This window comes from Magallana gigas, chromosome 3 (assembly GCF_963853765.1).
Source record: "Magallana gigas chromosome 3, xbMagGiga1.1, whole genome shotgun sequence".
In the NCBI taxonomy this organism is placed as follows: Eukaryota; Metazoa; Mollusca; class Bivalvia; order Ostreida; family Ostreidae; genus Magallana; species Magallana gigas.
The window spans coordinates 36707880-36735877 of NC_088855.1; the positions used below are offsets into that span (position 1 = coordinate 36707880).

Genomic DNA, 27998 nt, shown 5'->3' on the forward strand with positions numbered 1-27998 from the left:
ATTGGTCCACAGACAAACTTTTTCAATAAATATATATCACACATGGTGAATTCCCGCATAGTCAATGAGTAATGACGACTAGCATCTTCTAGGCTGCAGTACCATTTATTGAGATCTGTGTGTTTACACACGTTTGCATAAACCAGATTAGAATCAACAGTCACGCAAAACATAAAACATTTACCAATGAACAAAAATTGATGTGTTACAATAAAAGTTTACACTGAAACATTTCAAAATAAGATGGGAACAGACCATGACTGGCGTTATCACTGAAAACTGTCACTTCACCTACACAACGCTAACATAGTGACATAGATATAGGACTTGAATGTATAAAACGGTTTGATGTCTTATTGTTATAATATACATGTAAACCAATCATTCTTACCATGATTTCTATTTCCCTTTAATACTATTGATGAAATACAAAAACGGTTCTATACAATGACCAGTTTATCTACATTGAAAAATAAAAGCCCTGAAACTTCTGAAGATGAAAGGGGGGAGGGGTTCTAGTCATGTTAGTAACAACAACCTAAGTGGGTATGTGTAGATAGATAAATCAGATGCATATGAAAAGTAAATTTTATGGTTTGTGTATATGTAATACTTTTACATGCTGAAATAGCTTTACATACTCTGCTACAGAGAATAAAAACTACATTTACTATATGTTCATATCTAATGGGAAATAAATAACACTTTGGTGTAAACAAATGTTCTCACAACATTGGTATATGGACATTGTGAAACCAGGTGAAAGCAATTGAAATGCTGACAAACAATAAAATAAATTAAAAACTAAAACACACTGTGCAATTTTCAGGATAGAAAATAAAATAAGATATACATGGTATACAAAGCTCACTCACTCTCACACTAATACATGCAAAACTGTTTGTCCAAAGACGGGTACGTCTCCAGACAAATTGGTCTGTAATGCTGGGTAGAATAAGCTGTAATTATTTTGGCACATCTAGTAATACCCAAACAATGGCTACACATATAAAAGGAACACAAGTCTATGCAGCAAGAGAAAGTTCCACAGCGACCATTAGACAAAACGCACAAAGAAAGAAAACCTCATTAAAGCAGACTTTGACAGGTTTGAACAGATTCCTTGATTCTATATGGAATGTACATTGTATCGACAACACTTGATACTCGATGTAATACTAAACTAAAACCGCAGACCATGTAATGCTGATCTCTGTAAACAAACTGTACTATACTCGAATGCTTATACATGTATATATCAACTGTAATGCTAAAGTCTGTGAACAAACTGTACTATACCTGCATGTTTATACATATACACAGTCAACTGTGTAAACAAACTGCACTATACATACTACATATAAATACGTGTACACTGTCAATTCTTCACATTAATTACAAAAACTCAACAGTTCTATAATAATAATAACAGATTTTATAGCACTCAGTCAACAAAAATAAATAAAAATTTAAAGATATAACAATTAGGTTTTTGTTGACGCATCCACATAAAGAAAAAAAAATAAATTATAAATATATATGACACTTGAACAATAGTTTTCTTTCTTTCTTAATTTTTTTAAACATACATAATTTATAAAATATCTATACATGCTGCTCTGTGAAAAACATTTACACTGAAATTTCAACATGATTAAGGTATAAAATATACATTAACACATGTTCATATCAATGTATCATAATAGCACAATATCACAGTAACAATATAATAAGATTAAGCTATAATCTTTGATGGACTCCATCAGTCTCCAATGATTTCAGATTCATACTTGCTAGGTGCACACCATAAGACCAACTGGATGAATTTAGTCACAGTGTCTAAAAGAGAAAACAATAAATTTAAAAAACCGCGAAAAATACAAATGTGCGAGTTTTTTTTATATATTTCAGAGGTCTCTGATAAGAGAGGTAACTCTGACTGGAATATCTGAGTATATCTTAACACCCCCCCCCTCACTAGGTAGAATTGAATTGTATAGAATTCAATTATACTTACCAGTATATGGAAGAGATTTCTTCATTACTACAAATGGAACATAGAATACTAGGCCACTGATGACAAAGATGAAGGCATACAGGAACTCGATCCTTGGATCATTGATTATTGGGGCTATCACTAGGTATATGGACACACAGAGAACACTTATGGGTAGAATAATGGGCACCTGTCAAAAATAACACACACATTAAAAGGGTAACAAGGAACTTGCAAATAACTTAATTGTAAAAAGAATCTAACAGGCATGAAAGCCAGTGTTTATTCTGTCAAAATATTTTATATAATAATGCATTATCTCAGTTTTATATACAATCAATGACTTTTTATGTAAAGCTTATCTCTATGTACGCTCAAATGAAGGAGAAGCTTCCCCACCTTGTAAGGTCTCTCAACATCTTTCATGGTGTATCTAAGAACCAACAATGCTGCCATTGTACTGCCGTAAAACATCCAGGCTGTGAAGCTGAAGAAATCAATCAGAGCAAAGATGTCTCCCAATAGGACCATTAAAGCAGCCAGGAAAGTCTGCAAAACAAGGAGAGGTCAATCAATAGATACTATAAAAGGAAACTTGGCTATGTCAGTTATCACAGTCTTTGAAGAGTATGTGAACTGTTTACGCTATTTAGTTTTTATCGATGCAATTAATCAGTCTTATAGCCAGAAGTTAGCTGATGTTTTTATCAGAAAGCTGCTTACAGAAACCAACAGAGATGGGAGAGGGGTGAACTTCTTCAGATGAACGTAGGACAGGACCTGAGGTAGATGACCCTCCCTGGCGGCCACAAATGTTAATCTACAAACAAACAAAGTGATTCGATGAAAAAATGAAAGAACACGTAGTCCATAACAGGCTACAAGAAACCAAGTCTCATTTTTGTTATGTAACGTTTGTGTTATTTGCCTGTACAAATAGCAGTACCTCCAAGTTGCTAATATTTGCTACTTTGAACCATTAATGCATGTTAAACCAACATACAAAGTAAATGTACTATATCAAAAAATTGTCCTAGTTTTCAAACCACTTGATTTGACATAGCTTCAAGTTGGTTTACAATATTCTCTAATAAAAGCTTTGAAATTCAATTTATTTTGGAGACTGTATAATGTCTTAATACGTTGGCAATTTCTTGATCCTAAAATTTTGTACCTTCCTCCAGTGAAACATGAGCCATTGGCAGCACCAAATGTGGAAAGGGCCACAGATATAGGTATAAAGACTGCAGCAACACCCAAAACCCTGTCTCCCCAGGTCTACAAATAACAACACAGAACTCATTCAGTATTCAAGAATAAAATATGGAGATGCTTTTGATTTATGATCATACATGTACAATAATGAAGTGAATTTAATGGAGTTATAAGGGTCTTTGAGATATGTATTTATCACAAATCTCAAACATTCCAGAGTCATTATCAGAATGAAGGCTGAAAATTCTTTTCTTTAGGAAGTAAGCGAATGTTGTGTGTTGTGGATGGATTTGAACCACTCACTGCGGCAACAGCTGTGGACTGAAGCAGCTCTGCCCGGGTCATCACAGTGAGGTAGGACAGGTTGGTGAACAGGTAACACACCGTCACCAGCGGGATACCAATCATGATGGCCAGGGGAAGATTCCTGTCATCAGCAACAAAAACACCCATCAGTTATATTTTGTCTATAGACTGTCCTAAACTTTCATTAAAGCACATCTTCCTTTAATCCATGTGAACTTTGTTATTGGGATTGAATCAGGCAATTAAGATCTATCAAATTTATTTGTGTCTTATCATAAGATCAGACGCCACCTATCTTCCATTTTTTTCTTATCTCTGCAATGTGAAGATTTCCACAACATAATTTCAAAATCATATTTTTGTGTTATATGATCTTTTTCTATTTGGATAAATAGTTTTAATTGAAAATATAACAACTATACACATTAAATTGCATTTTGCAAGCTATAAAAAGAAAAATTCCAAATATTCTAACTCCAAAAATAGCATGAAAATGCACCCTGAATTTCTGGACATGAACAACTGTTTAAATGCTTAAAAAAGAAAAAGAATTTATCAAGGAAAATTATCTTTAATTAACTGAGGAAGTTCGCATTTAAATTGAAAGATATCACATGTCAACCTATTGCATCGGCTAGAAAATTTGAACAGATAAAATTCAAATTAAATACTGATGATTAAACCTGTTTATTCTTTACAGTAAACCCCTGTTTTCTTTCAGTGACTACAGTGAACTTTGTGTTAAACAGAGATGATTAAAGTCTTGACCAACAAATAATTAGAGTTATCTTTCTTCCCATACGTACCTTCTTGGGTTCTGAATTTCTTCGGTGATGTAATTTAAGTTATTCCTGCAAAAAACATCAAAACAAATCAGTATTAAAAACTACTTCCACTTCCCCCAGTATTTTTAAAAAGACTTTTCTGAAAAAGCATACACTCATTTTATTTCAATACATTTGTATTCCAAAATAATTTATAATTACCATCCATCATAAGCCCAAAGTCCATCATAAAAAGCTAATGCTATTAAGGATGGTGACTGCACAGAATCCTGAAAACCAGTGTTAATTTCCTCTACCTCACCTGTAATATACACATATATGTATGCAATCTATTGGTAAAAAAAAAATAAGGTAATAAAATTTCTCAACACGAGATTAAATTTCTGGAGTAAATCAGCGAACATTCTCACCTCTTCCCATGTAGACAAATCCCCCTATGGTTATAACAGCAATAGCGATCAATTTTGCTGCTGTGAAGAAATTCTGTACCTTTGTTGCCAGCTTCACACTGTAGCAATTGATAGTTGATACAAACACTGAAAAAGATGAGAAAAAATTATGGTATTAAAAATTATTTGCCCAGTGGGAAAACGATATATACCGGTAGATACATTTTAAACTTTAATTTTTCTCTATGGTACACTGTACCCAGAGTAAAACTTTCACTTACAAAGACACACGATGGAGACGATTTTGACAAGTACATCAGGGGGTCCACACTCAAAGAAAGGCTCAGTGGTGTACAAAGCAAAGCTCATGGATACCACCCCAAATAATGCAGGCTTTAGGATCAGAACAGAGGTCCAGGCAAACAGAAAGGCAGGAATGGGGCCCAGGGTCTTATGGAATGGTCCAAAGGCCTCGTGAAGATACGCATATTCTGCTCCAGACTTGGTAATCAATGTGCCAAGCTCTGCATAGGACAAGGCCCCTGGAAAATAGAAGACTGCAAATGAAAAATCTTAGACTTCATATCTAATATATAATATCTATGTAGGTTTTCTTTAAGGTTTTTTTTTTTTTGTAAAGTGAGAATACGAAGTGTTTTAATCAAATTAGAAAACAATGCCTACACCGCTAGTTAGTGTGAGTGCATTATATGCTAATACTTACTTTTTTTGAATGAATCTACTTTGATACATGGTTTATTTTTGCATTTGATACGTGTAAGCTTTTAGAAAGTCATAAACAAAATACATTCCGAAATAAAACAGATTCATAGCATATGTTTCAATATACTTCTATAGTGTGTGTGAAAGTAAAAGGATTGGAAAAATCTTGTTGGTTTTCTTTTTTCTTAATGAATATAAAACTACATGTTTATTACGTGAGTTAGACTAAAAAATAAAAGGCCGTGTAACAGAACAGAATGTGACATTGAAAATAGAATGCTTGAGACTGAGTGATATTAGCACAGTGGGAGTTATAGGACTGTTCCATGACCAAAGTCCATGCGGAGGGCATCCTGGCACATGGTTCAAGTTCTCCTACAGCCAAAACAAGGGCTTGTCATTGTAGTCTCTCCAATATGCGAGCATATTGTTGTGTGGAGGACTAAATGGCAAGCTGCCTAACAAGTTAACTGGTCTCCTGAAAAATTCAGTCTCTTTAAATTTTGATAAGGATATGCATCTTGATTACATTTATAAAACTGCATCTTTTAGAAAAAAATTCTAAATCTGGAATTGTTTTCTGTTAGTTTATTTTTATTTTTCACAAATAAAAAGTTCTGATTTACCAATCTATTCTAGATTCTTTTCTTGATATCAATAAATCTTTGAATGTTTTGATTCGAAATTTCAAACTAAAAATCATTTATATTACTTAATTTCAAATTCTAAGTATGACAGCATTGTATATTTCTGTTTTCCAATTTTGTCTGACATTTCCCAGGAGAGTTAACAAATGAAACCATATGCGTCACTCCAAGATGTCCGGGAGGATATATATGGCTTCTCTAGAAAATTTCAAGCTAATGTGCCATGGATGTCTCTCCGTGAAGGCCTTTCTGGAACCAGCCCTTCCTGGAACATAATTCATCACATTTCATATTTCTCAATCAAACATTAACAACATGTCGGCAATCGGATGTCGGCATAGCCTCTGCTTTCCCCATCATCTGCTGCTTTACAAGGAACTGTTCCAGAAAGTTTTCTGTGGAGGATTAACTGGCCTACTTAAACCTTAGCAAAAAAAAGGTTTTTAAAAGGAAATAGACCAGGGGGAATAAAGTTTGAGGTGACATTTTTGTCTCTCCAAGATGTCCGGGAGGGCAAAATGGCACCTATACTCCTATGCTTATGGATGGTATCAAGACTGAAGCTGATGAAGAAGAAAATGGATAGTGAGGATGATAAAACACAATTTGGTTTTTTGATATGTACATAAAGGACAACAGTCCTTCAGAAACATGGCTTTAATGATGTTTTACTGACAAAATGAAGAGCAGATCATACTCTGCAATTATGACATCATCAGCCTCAGTTCGGGCAAGCTTGTAAAATGTGCCAGAGGGTCTCTCCAACCAGAACCAATGGAGGGCTAACTGGCACTAATGTATGTCACCTATATCAGCCGAGTGCTGCAGTGTCTCTCCACGCACACAGGAGGGCAAGACAGCACCTGCCAAGCACAAGGGAAGTGCTTAGTCTGATAATCATGTTCATAATCATTATCACAAGAATCTTCTAAATTTTAATTCCCTTATGAACTTCTGAATATAAAATGCAATTTCCCTTCTCTGTAACAATATTTTTTTTATTATCTAAAATAAATGGCCTTATTTATAGGTTCAGCCATGAACATGATTATCAAACAATACACAAAGTGACAGAATGATCAGTTTCCACAGTTTAAAATTCTCTGTTCATGTGTGATAGGTTAAGGAATTTTGATTCATGACCGAATGATTTTGGTTTTAGTGATGGTGTAAAAGGGTGTGAACTTTCAAATATTCCTTGAATTTCTTTTCAAAAACATTGAGCAAGCAAACAATTTTTCATTCAACATTCCCCAACCCCCCTAAAACACACACCTACGTAAACAAACATCAAATGTATTAATAAGTAAACAGGCTATCTACTGTCGCATACTCTGTTATTGACAAAAAGATTAAATGACAAACAGCAACATAATCTCTCAGGATTAAAACTATCATGCACACAGTGGAAAAAAATCAATCTACATGTTCAAAGCTCGTACAGCAAAAGCCGAGATTGCATTCTAATTTTTTTTTTTTCAATCAAGGCTTTGTGATTTCTCTAAAAATTGTATCTATAATTTAAGCTGTCTGGTTTTCAATGCAGTGATCTGTTTTAGTGACAAAGAATGCATTCAAGCTATCATACTCCTCTACAGATTTTAATGGAAGCACAATGATTCTTAGAAAAAGGATAACATTTTTAAAAAGTTCTTAAGAAAGCTGATAGATAGATGCTTAGAAACTGCATGAATATGATTATAAATGGTACATGCTGACAAGCAATGACATGAAAAAATGAGATTATATAAAGTTGTTGATTTTGCTTATGGTCATGTGCCAGTTCCTAGTATGTCTCACTAATAAAATCTAGTGTTCAATTAAGAAAACTTTAATCTATGATTCAAAGCAATGGTAGAAATTGGGATTTAAAAAGGTGAAAAAAATGTCTTAAACTCAAAACATCTAAAAGAGGAAATAAAAGTTTTTAAAATACAAAATAATATGTTACATAATTATATATAAAGAAAAAAATTACTACACGAAAAGCTACTAAGCATAAATAACCTTTGCGCCATTTTTACAGTTTTTACAAGTCAATTAAATAAAAAATATTTTAAAAAAAGCCATTATTGCTTTAAAAAATAAAATAAACAGTAAAAAATATATTTCTAATAAAAATAATTAATAAATTATCTGCAAATTAAAAGAACAGAAACTGGCAGATGACAGACTACAAAGTGTTGCCTTCTGGGACTGGAGTAACATAGAGCTGGTTGCTCAGGTCCCAGGTATATTTCTTTTGTTTCATGCATTCAGTAACTGATCATTCTACCACTAGATGAACTAAGTCAGGACCCAAGACCAGACTAGCTAGACAGGCCAGGGGGCAATCTTGGAGGAGGCTGACAGCTTGTTCATGGTCCCTGACAGAGGGTGACCTAGATATTGGTCATCCTCAGGAAGAGGCTCCCAAGCTGACACCCTCGTTTGAGACAGACAGGAATACGTTGGAGGGGGAGGGGGTAAATTTTTGGGCAGAAAAGCTTTCTTCCCTTCTTTGTTTCATATATTAAAGAGCCATGTTTATCCCTCCTTCTGATTAAAATTTTTGGAACAGCCCCTTTCCCTGAAAAAAAGGGAAAGAGTAATTATGGAGAGGGACGGTAACTGATTCAGGTGGACCATTCTTGTTTTGGGGTTGTGTGTGGTTTATTTTTTCTTTACCATAGTTTCAAGCATTCCCTTAAGTTTCTTTTTTGGGGCAGAGTTAAAAGATATATTAAGCATGCATGCAACGAAACATAAAAACTTCCAAGCGACCCATCCCAATTTGATTGTCCTGGGATAAGTATTAAAAAAAAAGTGCAAAACCAATGGAATGGCCATTTCTTTTTACCCTGCATTCATATGAACATGTACCAGCCCTGAATCAGTTTCAAATTAAGCAAAAAAACAGACTGATTGCTTCTACAGAACACCAGGTCTGGGGTATTACATCTGCATCCTCATTGTGTCTTTAATTCCATTCAATCCAGGGGAAGCTCAAGTAGACCTGTGTGCAAGAAAACATGTTTTAAAACATTTTATGGCGGGGAGTTGAAAAACTTCCCCATGCAAACTAACAAGACATCATTTTTTTTTAATTTAAATAAACTTCGAGTAATTCATAGATTCAAAACATAAAAAAAACTTATACATGTACTAGTATATACTGTAACCACCATATTCCAGATTAGATAGCACTTACCTTTTAAGCATGCACATACAGAGGTATAAAATAGCATAAAGCATTCTTATATACCGGTATATCAAGTATATGAACTACACAATACATTTCATCTGGATATACAGTTACAAGAATAATACATTTTGGAATTCTGATTTTGGTTTTCATTTATGGTTACATGTTTACCCTTTACTCACAAAGCTGTGACCTTACCAAACAGACTGATGATTCCACAACCAACCCACACAAGCAGGCTCAGACCCACAGACCCGGTTCCTGCTAACACGCCTTTAGGGGAAATAAAGATGCCAGATCCTACAAAATTCACATATTTACAATGACAATAAAAACAATGCCCTTATTCATCAAAATTTAAACCCTGAAATTACAATCTCTAAAAAATATTAATTAAATATATCAACAACATTTTCCTTTTGATGGACCAACTAATGATAAAAACTATATGCTAACTTTAATTTACAATACTGCTTTTCAATTAAAACTAGTTGTGCAAACAAATTATTTATCTAATCTAAATGAATATCAAATCCAAAATAAATGCATCAAATTGAAAATAAGTTCATACATGTCAGTTCAAAATCATTTGTGAATCAAAATGGAACGTTAACGTGAATAATGTCATGACAAATCTGAGCAACGACCTTTGAAATAACACATATTACAAGTGTGCATGAATTTGTACCAGCTAGTGCAACATATTTAGACTTTCAAGCATTTTTTGTCAGTAAACCAATTTAAATATTCTAAACAGATACATTTTTATGTGCACCTGTTTTTTGATTGACACATTTTTTTCCCTATTATTTTAACACATATCTGTTACCTTGTACAATTTTTATGACTCGAAATACTTCAAATATACAAAATTTATAAAAGAATTCTAAAAATTGTAAAATCAAAACCAATTCAAACAAGTTTAAGGTTTTAAAAAAAACCCAAACCAAACAATGTAATTATTTATAATCTTGTTAACAACTAACTATGTATTCAATTGACGTACACTATCAATCTGTAATTTATTCAGACGAATAACAAGCACCATACTGTTTCTTTCATGCTTTTCTATTTCAACTTTTTTTTTTTGAACAGCAAAAACAAATTTATTTCATTACAATTTTAAGAGGTCCATGCAGTAGCCTGACTGGGAAAATAAAATAATTATTTAAGGTAAAATAGTAATTTTTCTCTCCTCTTTTGAGTGGCATCAATCAAAAAAGAAAACTAAAAAAAAACAACCATGCATTTACAGTAAATAGAGGGAGTGTCACTGACCTATCATTGTCCCCACAATGAGGCAGATACCCGACAACAGCCCCACCCTTTTCTTCAGGTTGACATGGCCAAGGTTCCTATCCTTCAGAGCCTCCTTTCCCTCTGGATTGTTGTTGAGGGAACCATTACGATGGCTCAGTTTTCCTTTTGCCAGGCTCCCGTTCATGTCATCCAAATTCTGATGAGGAGGCATACTGTCTGTGGATGGAACTGAAAGAAATTGAAAATGGATGTAATTATTTCCATTACATAAAAAACATGGAGTAGGAAATGGAAAATTCCCATCTTTCATTGATTTTTTTTTCTAGTTATAAAACACTATTCATAAAATCTCAGGACATTATCTTTCTACTAGCTGATGAACTGAATATCGGATAAACATATTCCAATCAAATTTCTCCATCTTCTACACATAAATCATTGCTAGCCGGTATATTAATGATTTACTCACGGTAAAGAATGATATTAATCCCAGTAGTTCAATACTAAATCACCAATTCTCTTGTAGAGTCAATTGACAAATACACCCCATATTATTTACAGAGAACAAATTCATTGATCTGAAATATAAGCAACAGAAATAGCTGCTGCTGCTGCTGGCCTCACCTCAAAAGGAACAGAATGTAATGACGACAGTCTACTTTACCACTATGGCAGCCAGCCGAGTTCTTACATCAATAGCTCTGCATCTATTTATAGCAGGTTTACAGCGCGGAGAAGTTTTAGCAAGAATTAATTCCACAGAAAGTCGTAAAATTGTGTCTGATAGATGAAATTTTCTCTCAAAGATGGTGCTCATAGTATATTAAGAACCTCCAACCTTACTCCCATGTTACAATTGCTGCATTTACATGCAGGTATAAAAGACTTTTAACCCAACCTTGTGTGCATAAGACAAACATGCAATTGCATCATTTTTTTTAACAAAGAGCATAATTTTTTCATTAAATTGAATAGATTCTGTTACATAACATTCATTGATTAAACACAGAATGAGCTACCTCACAATGAGAAAACTATATTTACAAAAACACACATTGGCATCTGCTACTGTTTACTGAAGCCACACAACAATGTGGTCAATCATTCAAAGCACGGTCATCTGACATTTGTGTAGGAGTCAAGAACCTGTAACAATTGCTCTGTACTTATTTCCCAAACTAATTACTGTTCATTACTACATTCAACAGATAAAGTGTCAGAAGCCTTTTTTTGTAATGTTCTTGCAATGTTATTGAATTCTATTACCAAGGTCATCGACAATCTCTTTTTAATAGCAAGACAATTAATGCAACTTTTTCAAAGTTAATCAAAATAGTGAATTAACATTTCTAAAGCTCACCTTTCTTCAAGTCTGAATGTGGTTTAAAACTTAGAAAGTCCAACAGCATTTTTAGAAGCTTCCTAGATATATGAGGTATACCACTACCAACGACTAGACAAGAAATGCTAGGAACTGAGCTCACACGTAGTGCTCTGTATATTTCACCCTAAGAGTTCTGTCATAGCAATGTACAATGAACCTGTCTGTTTGAATAGGGTCTAGTGCATAAGAACAAAATCATTCAATACACATTTTTTTTCATGGGTGCCAATATATTTTGTGTATCAATGAGTTTTAAACCCCTAGCGGTTTCTTTGACGTCAAGAGAACTATCAGATAAATGGAAACTTTAAACCACACACTGAATACTGCATGTCAAGCCATTTAATCTAATTATCAACCCTGTAAAATTTAATCGATTATGATTTTTTTTCCAATCAGGGTGAAATGATTGCATAATCAAATTCAGAAAACGTCTCCTCTCCAATTCGACCAATTGTACTCTAGATAGCTAGATAAAGAGCAATTTACCTTTTTTATATGCTTCTGAATTCTTTGTCATCTTCTTGCTTGTATAGATTCTACAAAAAAAAAAGTTATGATTTTTTTTTAAAAGCAAATTTTTAACACCAGTAGGAAATCAATATCTTACCTTTTATTCTAAGACATATTTAGCATTTTACATTGCAAACATATTTTCTCAAATGCACCAGCAATCTTGTAATTTGCAAACCTTTCTTTGATTCAGTAATGTAACACTGATCAAGTCCTCTCCTTAAAATATTATGCTTAGCAACTCCATAAAGATTAAAGTCTAATCATTAATACATTAAACCGCTAACATCATAAAGAACTTTCATTGTACGGTTATAAAATCTTCTGTTTTCACGCAGGTTGGTCAGAGGATTTAAAAATACCCTGCCAAGAAAAAGTTGAAGCTGACAGAATAGAAAGGAGTAGCTTGGTAAACATAATTTTCGGGGGATCAAGTTTTGTTTTTTTGCATTAAAGTGCTTTCTTGCAATTTTTTTGTAGCCAGATGAATTAATGGGCCTGTACATCTCTATTAACACATGCAATAAATCAAAGCAGAAAAACAAAAAAAAATAGAACAAAAAAAATCGGAAGAGTGCTCAACAGAAAAACAAAATGTACGATATCTGCCACTGATCAGCAGATATGGAAAAAGTCCCATCTATATATTAAGAAGATCTAGTGCTGTGATTTACTACAAATATTCCTGTGGGATGTTAGAGCTTGAAGGAATGCTTGCATGATAAGCAAGTAGGCTTGCCGTGGAGAGTTCCCATAAAGCGATGGTGAAAGCTCCTGATGATGGCTGATCAGAGATCACTATAGAAATCTTTTCACATATATAAAATTGCTTCTTTGGCTTATTATATATCTGATTAACTTGCGCACATTCAATTAAGAAACTTAACTACTGAAGGAAGAATCAAACAATATCCATCATAAAGAGGGATTTTCCAAATAAATTTACCATGGTAACTTTTTTAAGCAGCACATAATTATTGGCATTTACATTAATTTTCAATCACTACCTTAATTCAATAGCTGTGATTAGATATGGAACTTATTGTACTGATTGAAAAATGGACAACTTTCTTTTTCGTGGAAATAACTACCTGGTATTCATTGCAATTAACTGACAAATAACCACCACTGGAAATTAATTAAAAACTCCCCTTCTTCTTTTGTAGCTATACCAACACATCAATTACACACCGAGAAAGTCTGTTTTTATATATACATGTACATCTATACAGATAATTTCAACAGAATTAACCCTGGTACAAAATTCAATCATCATGCAAGTTCAATTTGGACACAATGGAAAAGTATGCGTAAAATTTACACACCGAAAAGCTGTCAAACATTGAGTTAAAGTTTTGACATAACATATAATTATGTGTGACGTACAATGCATACATGTTATATAAACGTTAAACAATATTATGAACCCTTTCTCCCCTTCACTGATATTCTTCTTTCCATGCTAGTTACAAATATTGACTTCTTCAATATATATACAGAAGAGAAAAATTGCTTCATAATATAAGTACCAGGGGTATATAATCTGATAAACCAAACTGACCTTACTCCTGTTTTATGTAATCAAAGAATACAGACCACTTTAAGGGAGGAATGGGTCCGTTTGTAACTCCCAAATACCAATAGAATAACAAAATGGAATGTTTGAGTTGACAACAAACTTCAATAACCCTTTTAAACTTTAAACCATTTTTCCTATTCATTATAATAAAGGCCACAATACTAATATTGATACTTATGAAAAAGAACGCTAGAAACTGGGCTAATACGATATGGTCAACAGAATATCAAGGTCATCACAAGACCAAAACAACAGTACAAAAACAAAAAGTGCATTGAATTAATTCACTCACTAATCATAAGCATATGGTGTAAATGTTTAAGTGGTATTCAAGTTTTCTAATTCAGATCTAATTTAGATCTAAAATTCCAATCATTCCAATAATTTTCTTAGTACAATAATGTACCGATACACATCATAGCCCCCCCCCCCCCCCAAAAAAATTTAAAAAATAAACGATGTAAATCAATCTAATTCCAAATTGAACAGTAGAGGTCAAAAGTTTAATCAGAAGATTCTTTATCGTTAAAACTGCAATTTAATTTTACCAGCAATTTAAATTGATTAAAAAGCAACTAATTCTAAAAGCGTTGTCACCAATACCTTCTACAGAGCAGAAACCAAAAAAAAAAAAAAAAATTTCATCTTACCACTCCCTGCGTGGATTTTACTCTGAGACTCTGAGTGAATGTGTGCTGTTCAGCAACTCGCGTGGAACTGATTCTTAAATCTCAATGACATCCACTGTTAAACCTTCCAAATATCCCAATCAATAGAAAAGAGATTCCCTGAATGTATGAGCTACTGGACACACAGCTTAAGGCAGATTAAATACAGTCTATACCGATCATAACAAGGGTACTGTTCCCAACTGCTACTTATGGCTAATATACAATACCTTTATCGTAAAACATTGCAATAATTATTAATTAGGAATGGGATAAGGATGACCACTTTAACTTATAATATTTCTCTGAAATCAATCTTATACAAAATAGGGCATATTTTTCAACGTCATTTAATGAAATTAACAGTAAGAATGATCAAATTGATAACATTTATGCATTTGCACTGCAAACTTTACCCATTAAAATTATCAATGCTATAATCTTGTACTATACCTGCTTTATCATTGAAAAATTAAAAACAGCTGCTGTGCATCCAAATGACTGCAGGGAAATGAAGCTCACGGTAAAGGGCAAGTAGATGCAAAAAATTCAATTCAGAATAAAATGAGCGTTAGTGCATGGGCGGCACACGTCGTCCTATTCCAAATACGGACTTACGACAAGGTTAATGAGTGTATCTAAGGAAGGCACTGGTACATACACATTTGATTGAGTTAGTTGAGTAAGCTAGCAAACTGAGAGAGAACGTGCCATTTTGCATGGGATTTCACCTTGATGACATAAACCTACCAATCAATACACGTTATTTGTTCTGTAAAGGGACAACAATCGGAACTGGATTAAGATGGCAACATTTATACCTGTCATTTATTATGCAATTGCATAGCTGTAATTCAGCATGACAGTTTTCAGAACAATGCAGTACAAATACTGTGCTATGTCTTATTTTTCCCCATAGCACACATTTAGGAGAAGGTTGAGAGGATATTAAAATGGTACAGAGCTGCTCATTTGTTCTCCTTTCTGTCAGGACAATTAACTTAATGCACATCAGGATATTAAGAGATATTCCGACAGCAGAAAATGAAGGTTTGCCCTGTCTTAACCCTAGATGCCCAACCTGTCAGAACAGCTCAATCTGTTCATTTTTCATAGAGAAAAAACCAACAAGATGTATCAATGTGACAAGAGTGCCCCACCAGAAAACACTAGCTTCAAAAACATCTTATTTATCCAATGGTTGAGAAATATCTTATCTATAGAAATACCGGTATATAAACTCATCATTAATGGATACAATTTTGTTAAGTTTTTCTTATGGAAATGTTGACCTGCACATATCACTTTCAAAAGCATTTTGTGTGCCTATAACACTGTTTAGAATTAAACTTCAACTTCTATTATGATGTTAGAACTATCAAACAAATGCTCACACAGACATATGCTCATAAATCGTATTAAATCATTTGATCATTTTCATTACAGGCCAATGGTTGCTTGCTTGATAAATTGATTGGCGTATGTTGGTTATTTAAAACATTACAATTTTTTTCAAAACATAGATTGTCATCAATCTTTCAGGACTACATTCTTATAGTTGAGCTTTACTCCCTGGGATAAGATTAGGGCACAGTGATTGTAAATAGTCTAGTAAGATCATATTGTCACAAGTAACTGGATCACTATTAAGAAATTACCCATCAAACATACCAGTCCTTCCAAAAAGGTAATTGCTCGTTTGAATATGTTTTCAAAATGTCAATCTCAAAAGCCCCCAAAACAGGGTTAATCTCTTTGGTAAATCCATGCATTTCTTTTTAATGTTTACAGAGATTACTACAACTTTTGATCAGTGACAAAACATATGTCAACTTGACCTAAAAACTTTCATAAATGGGACACAGTGGTTTAGTATCACTAGCATCTCTCTGATAATTCTCCTAAAAGGTCTACCCCGCTACTTTCCCTGCTGCTTTTCAAACATCAAGGTCGCAAAATGGGGCAGTAATTTTTCATAAAAAATATTTTCAACAACAAGGAAAGCGGCTCTCTGATGGATTGTGCCCTTATTTTCTTCCATGGTGAGGCTGGTGTTGTTGCCTTAGTCAATAGCTACGTTAGTGTCTATAACATGTGCATCCTATAAACAGTAGGAAACCTGTTGTTTCGATATTCTTACACCCCATGCAGTCTTTGTTCTTCATGACTGTGTAGTCGATTCAAGTCTCAGAATTATAATGAAAAGCATCCTGAATCTGTCAAACATATATACCTCGAAGCTCTGCACACAAAGAATGCACATTAGTGTTATATATATCATTATTGGGGGCACTTGAACTAGACTCGACCACCCACAATATCTCTATTAACACATAACAATATACAGTTAAATGTTGATATCTCTAAACTGATTTCTCATATACAATGGATACATTGAAGTTATTTGTAAGTCCCAACCACTTATTTTTTAAGTATTTTACCCTCGATATCTTGAATACTCGGATATCTTGAAGTTTTGAAACAGTCCGAGATAACAAAGTTTGACTGTACATGTAGCTTTCAGTATACATGTATATTGATTATAAAAACATGATCATTTCATCTCAAAGTGACTGCTTTAATTGAGTTTGCATTGCACTTAATTTTGTGCATTTTAATTAATTACAATATATTCCAAAAAATATTGAAAACCTGGGCCCCCTTGGTATTAACAATGTTATAAACAGGTACAAATTGCAGAATGAGCTCATACAATGTCATTACAAGTACGTATTTCAGAGAACAATTACCTCAAAAGATAATCATAATGAACAATTTGCCACATAATCTATATATAATTACAATCTATAAAGCCTCAAAAATTGATGAATACAACTTCTAGCTACCACAAACTTATATCCTTTATGAATTTTGCTGATCAGATACGTTGATACAGTAGAAACAAGATACAGTAGAAATTGATTGTAGTTACATTATTATAGAGAATATCAAAATAAATACTCATCAAATAAATGTCAAACTAATATGATAAACTTTATTACTGGGACCTTCAAATCTTGTTATATAATGCTTTTTGTTCTTGGGTCCTATATGTGACCCCCAAAAAACCCTTGTTTTATCTGGAAATTGATTTAATCAAATCAAAGTAGATCATTTATAATAACCATAACCATTTTACAATTAATTTTTAAGAATGTGCTAGCGAACTATAAAATATTGTTACAATGTTGATTCAAGAATTTTTTAATACTAGTATATCCATATTGGCACAAAAGGAGTTTTACTGAACATATTGCATGGAAAATGAATGTAAATATCCTATTTACTGATAATCAGTTTTGACATATGAACCATATGAATCAGTAACTCTACCATACTACAATAAAGACCCAGGAAGGGCCAGGATCTTTATATATGTCCAGAAAATTTATACCTTCAATCAATATAAGACTGTCCCAAGATATCTTGAGGGAGCACCAGCCTACTAGCATGTATAAAGTTAAATATTACTACCATCCAAAAGGAAAACAGTCACAGATAATAATCCAATTATTCTTGTCAATTACCTACATTTTACCGGTATACCCTTGACCTATTGATTGAAGGGTCATCTAAGGGAACGTGAGTGAGAGTAAATCAATTTTTGTGCATATATCCAGCGTACATGAGCGAAAGCATTTGTACTAGGAGAACCCAGCTTTGTACGTGCAAGATAACATGATTTGGGTCCACACACATCAAAAGAGAATTTAATTATGGAAGTAGAGTTCAGGAAACTTCATTATTCAAATCTTTACCATCTTTGTAAATGATACTGCATGATTGCAAGTACAAAATAGAACTAAGAAATTTTCTAAACAAAAACATCTTAATATACAGATGAAAATTAAAAAAAATAATAATAAAAAAAGATATGTTTGTATTTCATGATTTCACTTTGATAAGAAGTCTATTAGAGAAATGTAATTAATAAGCTTGCTTGAATGAAAATTAATGCATTTGCTTTGCATTTAAAAATGTGTAACCTTGGAAAAATTATCATTGAAGCAATAAATCATACTCAAATGTACTCTCTTGTGTTTGAAATGTACTTTTACCTGAAAAAAGCCTCCTAAAATGAGAAATGAGAACATGCAACGCACACACTTGTATAATCCACCTTCCACTACCCAAGATCAAAGTTATCTAAGTTGTCAGTTGACAGCATGGCTATATACTGTCACCTTATCATCGTGTCAATCATACCCCGTCTCTTAATACCTCGTAGTACACCAGACTACGCTCTTGTCCTAACATATAGAACATCAACTCATACATCAGCAGTTTTAGCTGCCACTGCCTTACATCTTAACATGGGATGGCATAACCTGCCACTAATCTGGAGTATGAGTAATAAACACCTATATGTACCATTACAATGAATCCTACATCAAGACATAGAGTATGGTAATGACAATTCATAATTCATCTGAGGCAAAATATACCTATGAATACAATTTATACAATTCTATTTGATTATAGGATGCTGTCACAATAAAATAATTGCATTTCTTTCGGCTAGAAATGTTTGAATCCATTACTTTTTCCAAAGCTAACAAATGAATATACATGTACTGTCACATGTCAATGAGAAGAACTAATACCCAGAGTACCTTGTAATCATTTATGACTGCATGACGTCATTTAATAGTTTTTTTCCCAAGATTACCAACAAACAGTTACTTATGCACAAAAAATGACAAAAAATTACCATTATTTCCAAAAACATTGATTTTTTTTTTACAAACAATCAGACTTCATTGACCTGTTTTTTTGTCTGACAAAGGCTACAAAAAAAAGTAATTAATCAAATACAATATTTTACAATCACCCTAATTAATTTCATCAGAAAATTATTGCTAGTTTGCGTGCAAGTTTGATTCATCAATATATTGGGTATATTTACTTTTTAATGAAAATGTAAAACTTTCACTCGTTTCATTGATATCGATATCTATAGTCTGTCCCAAGTTATTGCTTCCATCAATTTTTGATGATTTTTAATAAAAATACACATACCTGTGAAAGAAATACAATTGAAATCGATGAAAGGCAATATATCCAAGATATCTTCATTGAACAATTATCCCTTTTCACTCATAAAATTTCACAGGAACGAAAACAATTTTCTTACAGAGATTTATAATGGAAAATGTTTACATCTTTTCTCCATTCGGAATACACTCAGAACACATCGCACAAATTTTTAACGTTACCATCCGGGCTTATTAATGGCTGATGCAATGCAAAATCTCCGTAGACTTTCAATTTTTGGATGTGTATTGAAACCTGAAGCGGTAGAGGGGGCGTTTCAAAACAGATTATCTGGACATTTTTCATATTAGTGGATGAACGTAGTTTGAGCACAAAGGTATTTACTATTACAATGTATTGAAATATCAAGCAAAAAGTGGTGGAAGCAAAAACTCGGGACAGAGTATAATTCACATTCAAATACATGTATCATTCTTATACTCAAGGTTTAATCTTCAAGGTTGTTGTTTTTTTTAAATCATATCTGAACAAATTCATGATTTTACCAGAGTTTTCTGTAATGTTGGGATCTACAAACTTCGATCAATTCACCGTTTTCTCCAAGTACATGCATATACTTTATCCAAATAAAAAATTAATATTTCAGAAATATCAATTATAAGCTTTATTTATGGTTTGTATAATTAACATGATTATTGATTTTTATTTATAGCTCATAGATATAAATAAATATGGATATAACTTTTTGCTCTACATGTATGTTATTGTACCAGCCATATTTTATTAAGAACTGAAAATATTTATTAGACATCATATCATCTGAAGCATGTTTTTGCATTGTTGTTGAATGATATTTGTTCTGGAACACTAAAATATCTTATAAGAACACTATAATTTCAAAATTAATGTGTATCTATAACATAAGATGATGTGCATGCTGACTTTTTAATATTAAAATGCCCTTCCTGTTAGCTGCAAGCCTAAAATACTGAATGGATCTGGGCATGCAGGCATCAGAAAGAATACATAAAAAATAACATATCACTGTAAATCAATACAGTTCATGTAAAACTGAGCAGTCGAATAAAAACATCAAAAGCCCAAGGGCCATAACTCTGCTGACAGTTCAAATGCATGCTGTGTCTACACGCAAGTGAGGCAACAACAAAACCTTAATGCTGGATTATCAGGGTAATGTAGGCATAAATTACATCCAATTAAAGTATATATGACTTGGAAAAACAACATAACATGCTCGTAATTGGAAAAATGTCACTGTTTTGTGTATGAAGAAATGTCAATATTAACCTGACAAGAATTGGCTGAGGTTTTTATAATTATAAATGATGTAATAATCCCACAATCGTGGCTCCAAACTCTAGAGTACTCTATTATTACTGTAAGATTTAAAAGTCAATTATATTTCTTCTTGCTTTTTTAAGATTCATATTTTTTTATGGTTAAATATGAACCGAAGTTGAATTAAATCAATTAAAATATAATTCTGGATTTTAAATATTAATCGAAGTTCAAATCGATTCACCATATATATATTATTCTGGAAAGTACATCATCGTCAATGCTTTTTTGTACTGAGCTGAAAAAGCGTGGGTTGATTGACAAAGTAAGGTACAGGTGTTCGTGGTCGGATCCTACATTACGTCACAATAAAACTGATATCTATTTCTCAATTCATATGTATGTACCGGTAGTGAGGAGTTTGAATTAAAAAAACAAAACAACATCAGATTGCATTTGGGCAACAACAGATTTAAAACACGGTCTTTGATAGCTACAAAGAAATCCTGTACCTTTATATTATTGTCCGTACCTTAGCCATTGTAGATTTCCACATCAATTGAAAACCAAGAAGACTGAAAAACAATTTCATGTACATGCATACAATGATTGATGTATATTTCAACAAGCAGAGTCCAAGAACAATTGCCCTCAAGTAACCTTTTGACCTGTATCTTCATTGCATCAGTTATCGTCTAGACCGGAATGCAAGAGGTTTGATGACAGCCATTAAAAAAATTCCGGCCTTGACAAGGCATTTTGAATATACATGTATGTATCTATCCAAGCTAATATCATCCCATCATCTCACCTTTCAGTCCACTGGGTTCAGAGGTTTTAGAATTCATACTGATTTGATACACTGTACAATGCAACCTGTATAATACAATACAAAGTGAAAAGTTCAGTGCATCCTGTCAACAACTGAAACTTGCCATTGTCCGCATAAAACCTGCACCACGACCAGGAACATAGGACAATGATTCCATTGTTTACACTACTCTGATCCTTAATATAGCTACGTCCTTTATACCGGGTAATTATTAGAAAGCATTCCTTTGAAAGGTATTTAAACAGTAACACATTACATTCTTATATGTTTTGTCTCAGTTTCATTTTAATTTTTACAGTAAGTAAGTAAACCTTAAGAGGACTCGATGGTCTTGGCCATTTTTAGACTATTTTGGTCTCCATTAGAAGAGCTCTATATGATTATAAGGGAAAATACCAAAATTTAAAGATAAAATATATCAAATTTTTCTTTATTAAGTAATAGCTTATAGCTTAACGAATCATGTCTTAAAATTTTAAGTAGATCTGTATGATATGGTTAGTTTTATTGACCATCCAGCTTCCTAATCAAGAATTATATTTAGAGGATGCATTTTCGTAATAAAAATTCTGGTGATGCTCTCAACATACAGCACACATATGACGAGTCAAATCTCATCAATGGATAAATACCTTAATTCGTATTAATTTCAGTATTTCTCTAAAATATGCATTCCTGCCATTGTAATTTTTTAAAGGTATCCACTGGATTACCGAAAATGTGCCAAAACATTATATTCAATTTTCCACACATATACCAGTATATAATCAAATACTGCTGACCATAATCAAATGCTGCTGACCAACTGTAATTGCATGGCCTACAAGAAAAATTTCACAAGCTTCTCATGTAGGAACCTTAATATACCGGTACGGTAGTCAAGAATATCTCTTGCCATGAACAAGTCCTTTTATGTCTCGTGTATTACTTTACAAGTCACAAAAAATCATTTAACGCAAAAAATGCTATCACTGCAGGTGAACCCAGATTACAAAGTCATCTCAAACAAAACTTACTTTACAGTATCTGTGAAATATGAAGCTAGAATAACTTAATTACCCTAGAAATAAAGAATTTCTAAATACAGGACTAAAAGATTTCTCATTTTTTCTTTTAAAATAACTAAATAAATAACCAACTGACCTATACAATAGCTGATGGTTTGGTTTTTCTTTCAAAATAGCCTTGCATATATCCTACACATATGGATTTTTTTTTTTTTGGTCTTATATTATAAAAGTATAAGTATTTATAAATAGATCAGCCTCATAAACTTTAAAATTCAATTCTCAGAAAAAAGATTGACGGCATCAAATTACATCAGGTAAAGCAGTCACGACTGAGAAATAAAGATAAACATATCAGGCAAACGAAATATTAAAAACCAACAAATAAAAATCACATGATCAAATATACTTGCATTTTAGTCAAATTACCTTACTAGCAAATGTAAATTACCTAGTAAGCCTCCACAAATTTATAATTCCTTCAAAACTGCCAATCAATTCAAGAAGCTGCTGTGAAATCAATAGTCAATGCCAGTTCTTTATTGTTATATATACTCTATGTTGAAATCTCTTATTTCCCTGTGTGCCTCTTGCTCTTTAAATATAAAGCTACTGTACGGCCAACCAATCCTATTTTGAAATTTCATCGTCTTGACACTGAAATTGAACTGACTTCTTGCATCAACATTTCTAAAGTTAATTCATTCCTCTTGAATTAAATAAGCTTCAAATTTTTACCATCAATCATAAACTATTTGCTTTAATTTATAACAGCTAAAGTGCCATGATGATGTTCACATTTATATTAAGTTATGATGTAATCATAAATTTAACATATTTACTTATCTACTTGCTGGAGTTGCTGCACTAGGTTTTTGTTTAGTGTTGCTTTTTTGAAGTGGGGTTTGATAAATTTTTCTTTCCTTCTTTTCTATTTTAGGGTGATTTTTTCCAAGATATGTTTTAAGCACAATCTGTAAGGATTCATTGGCATATATTTATAAATTTAAAGTACATGCACATACTGTATATCAAATGTTAATGTCCATGCTTCGATTTATTTGCTCTATACTTTTGTAACTAAGAATTGATTTCTTTGGCTTGTACATCATATCTTATTTTATCATGCATCTTATCTTTACCGTATTTCCTACTGTAATGAAATTAAACATCACCACCAATCCCCTAGCTGATTCACTAGGCGCATAATACAAAGCATGTGCACTCAGTGGAAAATTAAAGTTATCAATCACATGAAATGTAATTGTCCTCTTTATATAATGAAATAAACAGAACTTTAATCAGTACAGCATCACTTTTCAAATGAATTCATTTACTTACAAATTCCTTAGAACTACATCATCTGTAACCTAAATTTAATATGGAGAGCTCTGCAACTCCAAATCAATACACATCAACCAATAGGTGCGTCTTCAGCAATATTAAATTTTTTGTTTCTACGTCTTTCTTTTCTTCTTTTTATGATGCTATTAACCTCCTCCTCCTCCTCCTCTTCCAGTATTAGAGAAATGTCAATGTAATGTATGAACAATTACGTTGACAAAACAACTAAAGGGGAATTTATTTCTTTGTTTATATGAATAATTATACACAATTACTAATAATACATGCTGAAAACAAAAAATCTCTGATGTCATATTGTTAAATCTTTGTGCCAGGGACAGACAGATATCAATTTACCAACTTCAACTAATTCCTGTGTGATGCAGGTATCAAATAACTTTTTTTATTGATCCATACAGATTCTTTGCATGAAATTTACAACTAATTTAACTATTTGCTGTTCAGTATATTTCAATACTGCTCTAGTTTTATTTACAACTGAAATAAAAATTGTCTTACCTTACAATATTTTAATGTACTACGATGTCTGGTACAATATTTACAATTTACAAGTTTATCCAACGGTCTCCCCACATCATTTTGGTACAGTAATATGCATTACTGTATGTATGATTATATATACATGCATGTATATGTAACACTATAACCATTCCCCCCAGAAACTGATGCCTGGATGTGCCCCAGGGAGTCCATTACCCAGTTCCCTGTAATTTGTCAGCTGTCAAGTCTGAGTATTACCATATCGGTACAAATGAAAGTAATCTAGTCCATTGTTTATGTGTGAAATATGATGAAAGAAGCTTACCAGTACACAAAAACCAGGACATCAAATATTCACCCCCCGCCTTCATATCATAACAAAAATCCCTACATTCTGGGAGGCAAGTCTTTTTTTTCTCCAGAATAACATTTATGTCTATAATATTACATATCTGATTCAGTCCTCTGATTGCATCCTTTTCATCAACGGTCAGTGACCTGTGATCTTAGAAAAATATACTGTCTGCAAAGGTAATGTCATTTTGAAAATTGTAAAATTCTATACATGTATCATGGACAAAAGTCAACTTCCCCGTTAAATGAACACCATAACCCAATTTATACTAGTCAAGTAAATACCCAACCATATTCTTATACCAATTTAATGATTGATACAGAGTAAGGGAGGGGAGTTGCATTTACAATGTAACTCCTATTTCATCTGGATCTCAGTTTTATTTTTGCCATTTCCTAATGAGAAACATACCATTTGTCTTCCTAAAAATTTAACTCAGATAATTGAATAGAAAGAAAACCAGTTAACTTGTTACAATATAATATTTACTTCTTTTAATGTCATAATTGTATGGTTTAATAAATCAATAACATATTTCAATTTGACTAATTTAAAAAATTTCAACAATTTTCTGAATTAAAAGGAACTAATATATCACCAACGTGCATGCAGTGAGAGTCTGGTATATTCTTTAGGCATCAATGTTTCTTAATTTCAGACGTGCAAAATAGTTTTTTCATTTTTCAATATGAATGAAGTCAATCTAATACATTATAGGATCCAACTGATAAAATATTTTGACCTCTCTAGCAAAGCCTATATAAAAATTTAATCAAATAACAATCTTAGATTCTCCATTGGTATGTCTATAGTGTAAGGTAATGATAAATCTTTTCAAATTATTATTGGTGGTAAAAATCTGCATATACTGCATAATTTATTTTTTTTTCACTTTAAATTTATTCATGATTGACCAATTAAGAAATCGATTGCTTGTATAACTTTAACGTTATGTGTTTGCATGTGCACTTTAGTCAAGAACTAAAAATAAGAGAAACGTAAGTTGATGGCACATTTTTTCATAGATAACATATATTCCTATCATTACCACAAAAACTGAACTGTCGATATCATTATTTCTGTACGTGCATGAATACACAGGATCTGAAGTAATATAAACATCTCTTAAGTCTGGTATAAAGTAAAAATTCCTCCATCAACAAGCTAAAGTTCAAAGATTCAAGCACAATATGTGGCAAAGACATCAGGATTAACATGCCCCATAATCATCCATATGTTTATGCGATTCCAAAACAACTATAACTCAATTCAAACCACCCTTGGCATTACCATCAGCCAAGAGCTAAGGAAATCATTAATGGTTGCAGTTCATTAATCTGATTTTGTATAAAAATATTGTTTTGGAAAGATATTTCCAAAGTAAGTGGTGTATCAAAATACATAGGGATGCTGAACATTGAAATAATGCCAGATCCTTTCTATTTTTAGCATCAAACAAAGTTTCCCAACCCCCTGAACTGTCATGTCCACATTTCAGTGTACCGGGCTTATGCAAGTTCAAGGTCAGACGAAACCTCTGTTTTATAAAAAATGCCAATCAAAAACAACAAACTAATGTCAACATATCTTGTAAACATAAACATGCATTCAATACTACAATGTTTATATTTTTTTCAGTCTTACGGTGCTCATGAAAATGGAAAAATAAATACAACTGTATCCAATATATTCATATGACATGTTTGTATCTCTACCTACAACTTGTAGGTACATGTATGGCTATCGTTAGCTAATAAAAACTTTGGTAAGGAATAATTTTTAAAAATTTGATGAGAGACTGATTCGCCAAGAAGTTTTTGATCTTCTGAGAGGTTTATAATATCCAAACTGTAGGGTTAATGTTACAAGACTGAACTTTCTAAAGTGAATTATTTGGAAGATAATTAAATGACGAAGATTTAACAATTGATGTTACATTGTATTTAATCACTAAACTATCAGTATGTCAATTTGCCCTGCAAAAGCACACACGTTAGTATTAAAAGATGAATGGGTGTTAAAAGTCCAAATAGGCAAAAATCTATATATTCTGGGCAATGATGGATTATTATGTTGCCATATAGTTCACACCTCAAAATAAAGACAAAAGGGGTTTTTTTTTTCGGAAAAAACACATTGTAATGATCTAATGATACAATAACAAAATGTACAAATCTATTGAAAAAATATAAAAAAGACTGAATACATACAATTTGCTGTCCATGGCACATTTCCTCTCACTATCTTCTTTACTTCTGCACAGAATCAGCTCACGGCACATTTTACAGTTCAATCAAGTTTTTCACCGTTTGAAATCGACTCCGTAGTCACTTAAAAGAATTATCAATTACAAACAATTAATATGCATGAACAAACTTATTTTAACTTTTAATTTTGTTGTTTATGTGCATGCAATCACCATAATCACCAGAGCTCATCCAAAACATTTCTGTTTCTTACTATGTGACCATTTTGCAGATCTAGAAGGGGGGGGGGGGGGGGGGGGCGGACCTCTCCCTCCCTGCAAATTCAAATTTCTTTAAATTTACATTATGAAACTAACCCCCCCTCCCCCTATTCTCTTTTGAGAAGTGGACTGGCATAGCCTACATCCATGGATGTAGGCTATGCCTGTCCACTTCTCAAAAGAAATACCCCCCCCCCCCCGGAAAACATAAATAACCGTCAGACCCCATCCCCCTGGAAAAATTTTTTTGATCCGCGCATGTGCTCGCATCTATTGTCTTCCTAGTACAGAATAAAGTGGTCACATAGTAAGAATACAAAAAGTTCGTGACAACCCCCTGTAACGTGTAACAACTAAAAAAACATCCACAAGGGCCTACCTTGAACTAAATTCGAGCAATTCATATTACAAATTCATTTATAGATATGCAACAGTACACAAAAAAGAATCTAATTGAGCACAGTGTACAGGTCCAGTGATGTCAGGGATTATCATCTTAGCCTACTCGAATGTGCTGCAATCGAATCCACCCGCCATGCAGCAGCAGCA

General features: G+C 32.8%; 1 protein-coding gene and 1 long non-coding RNA gene across 11 annotated transcripts; one reads left to right on the forward strand and one right to left on the reverse strand.

Annotated features, from left to right (window-relative positions):
• Positions 1-86: 86 nt before the first annotated feature.
• On the reverse strand, positions 87-27997 carry LOC105343143 (b(0,+)-type amino acid transporter 1). 10 transcript variants are annotated; one of them, XM_066079514.1, is made up of 15 exons: positions 27829-27997; positions 27193-27312; positions 12379-12428; positions 10524-10733; positions 9444-9545; positions 4973-5233; positions 4713-4838; positions 4504-4603; positions 4324-4368; positions 3515-3638; positions 3171-3274; positions 2720-2816; positions 2396-2545; positions 2018-2186; positions 87-1839 (listed from the first exon to the last, which is right to left on the reverse strand). In XM_066079514.1, exons 2-15 carry the CDS (start codon positions 27261-27263, stop codon positions 1763-1765), a joined length of 1686 nt encoding a protein of 561 aa, XP_065935586.1. In that variant the 5' UTR covers positions 27264-27312; positions 27829-27997; the 3' UTR covers positions 87-1762. The 10 variants fall into 10 exon arrangements, with proteins under 10 accessions (XP_065935586.1, XP_065935587.1, XP_065935590.1 ...); XM_066079515.1 differs by lacking the exons at positions 27193-27312; positions 27829-27997 and adding exons at positions 14632-14734; positions 15103-15120; XM_066079518.1 differs by lacking the exons at positions 27193-27312; positions 27829-27997 and adding an exon at positions 23234-23324.
• LOC109620569 (uncharacterized) lies at positions 24414-27042 on the forward strand. Its single transcript, XR_002201253.3, has 3 exons — positions 24414-24512; positions 26432-26505; positions 26621-27042. It is a non-coding gene; the product is annotated as an uncharacterized lncRNA (long non-coding RNA).
• Position 27998: the final 1 nt, after the last annotated feature.

What these genes read in the sequence shown, in the direction of transcription:
- LOC105343143 (XM_066079514.1), bottom strand. Translation starts at nt 27,263, where the DNA reads ATGTGCCGTGAGCTGATTCTGTGCAGAAGTAAAGAAGATAGTGAGAGG. An exon ending in TTCAGAAGCATATAAAAAAG is followed by an intron (nt 10,734 to 12,378) that starts GTAAATTGCTCT and finishes AATTTCTTTCAG; the next exon opens with TTCCATCCACAGACAGTATG. An exon ending in AGTCCACAGCTGTTGCCGCA is followed by an intron (nt 3,275 to 3,514) that starts GTGAGTGGTTCA and finishes TGTTATTTGTAG; the next exon opens with ACCTGGGGAGACAGGGTTTT.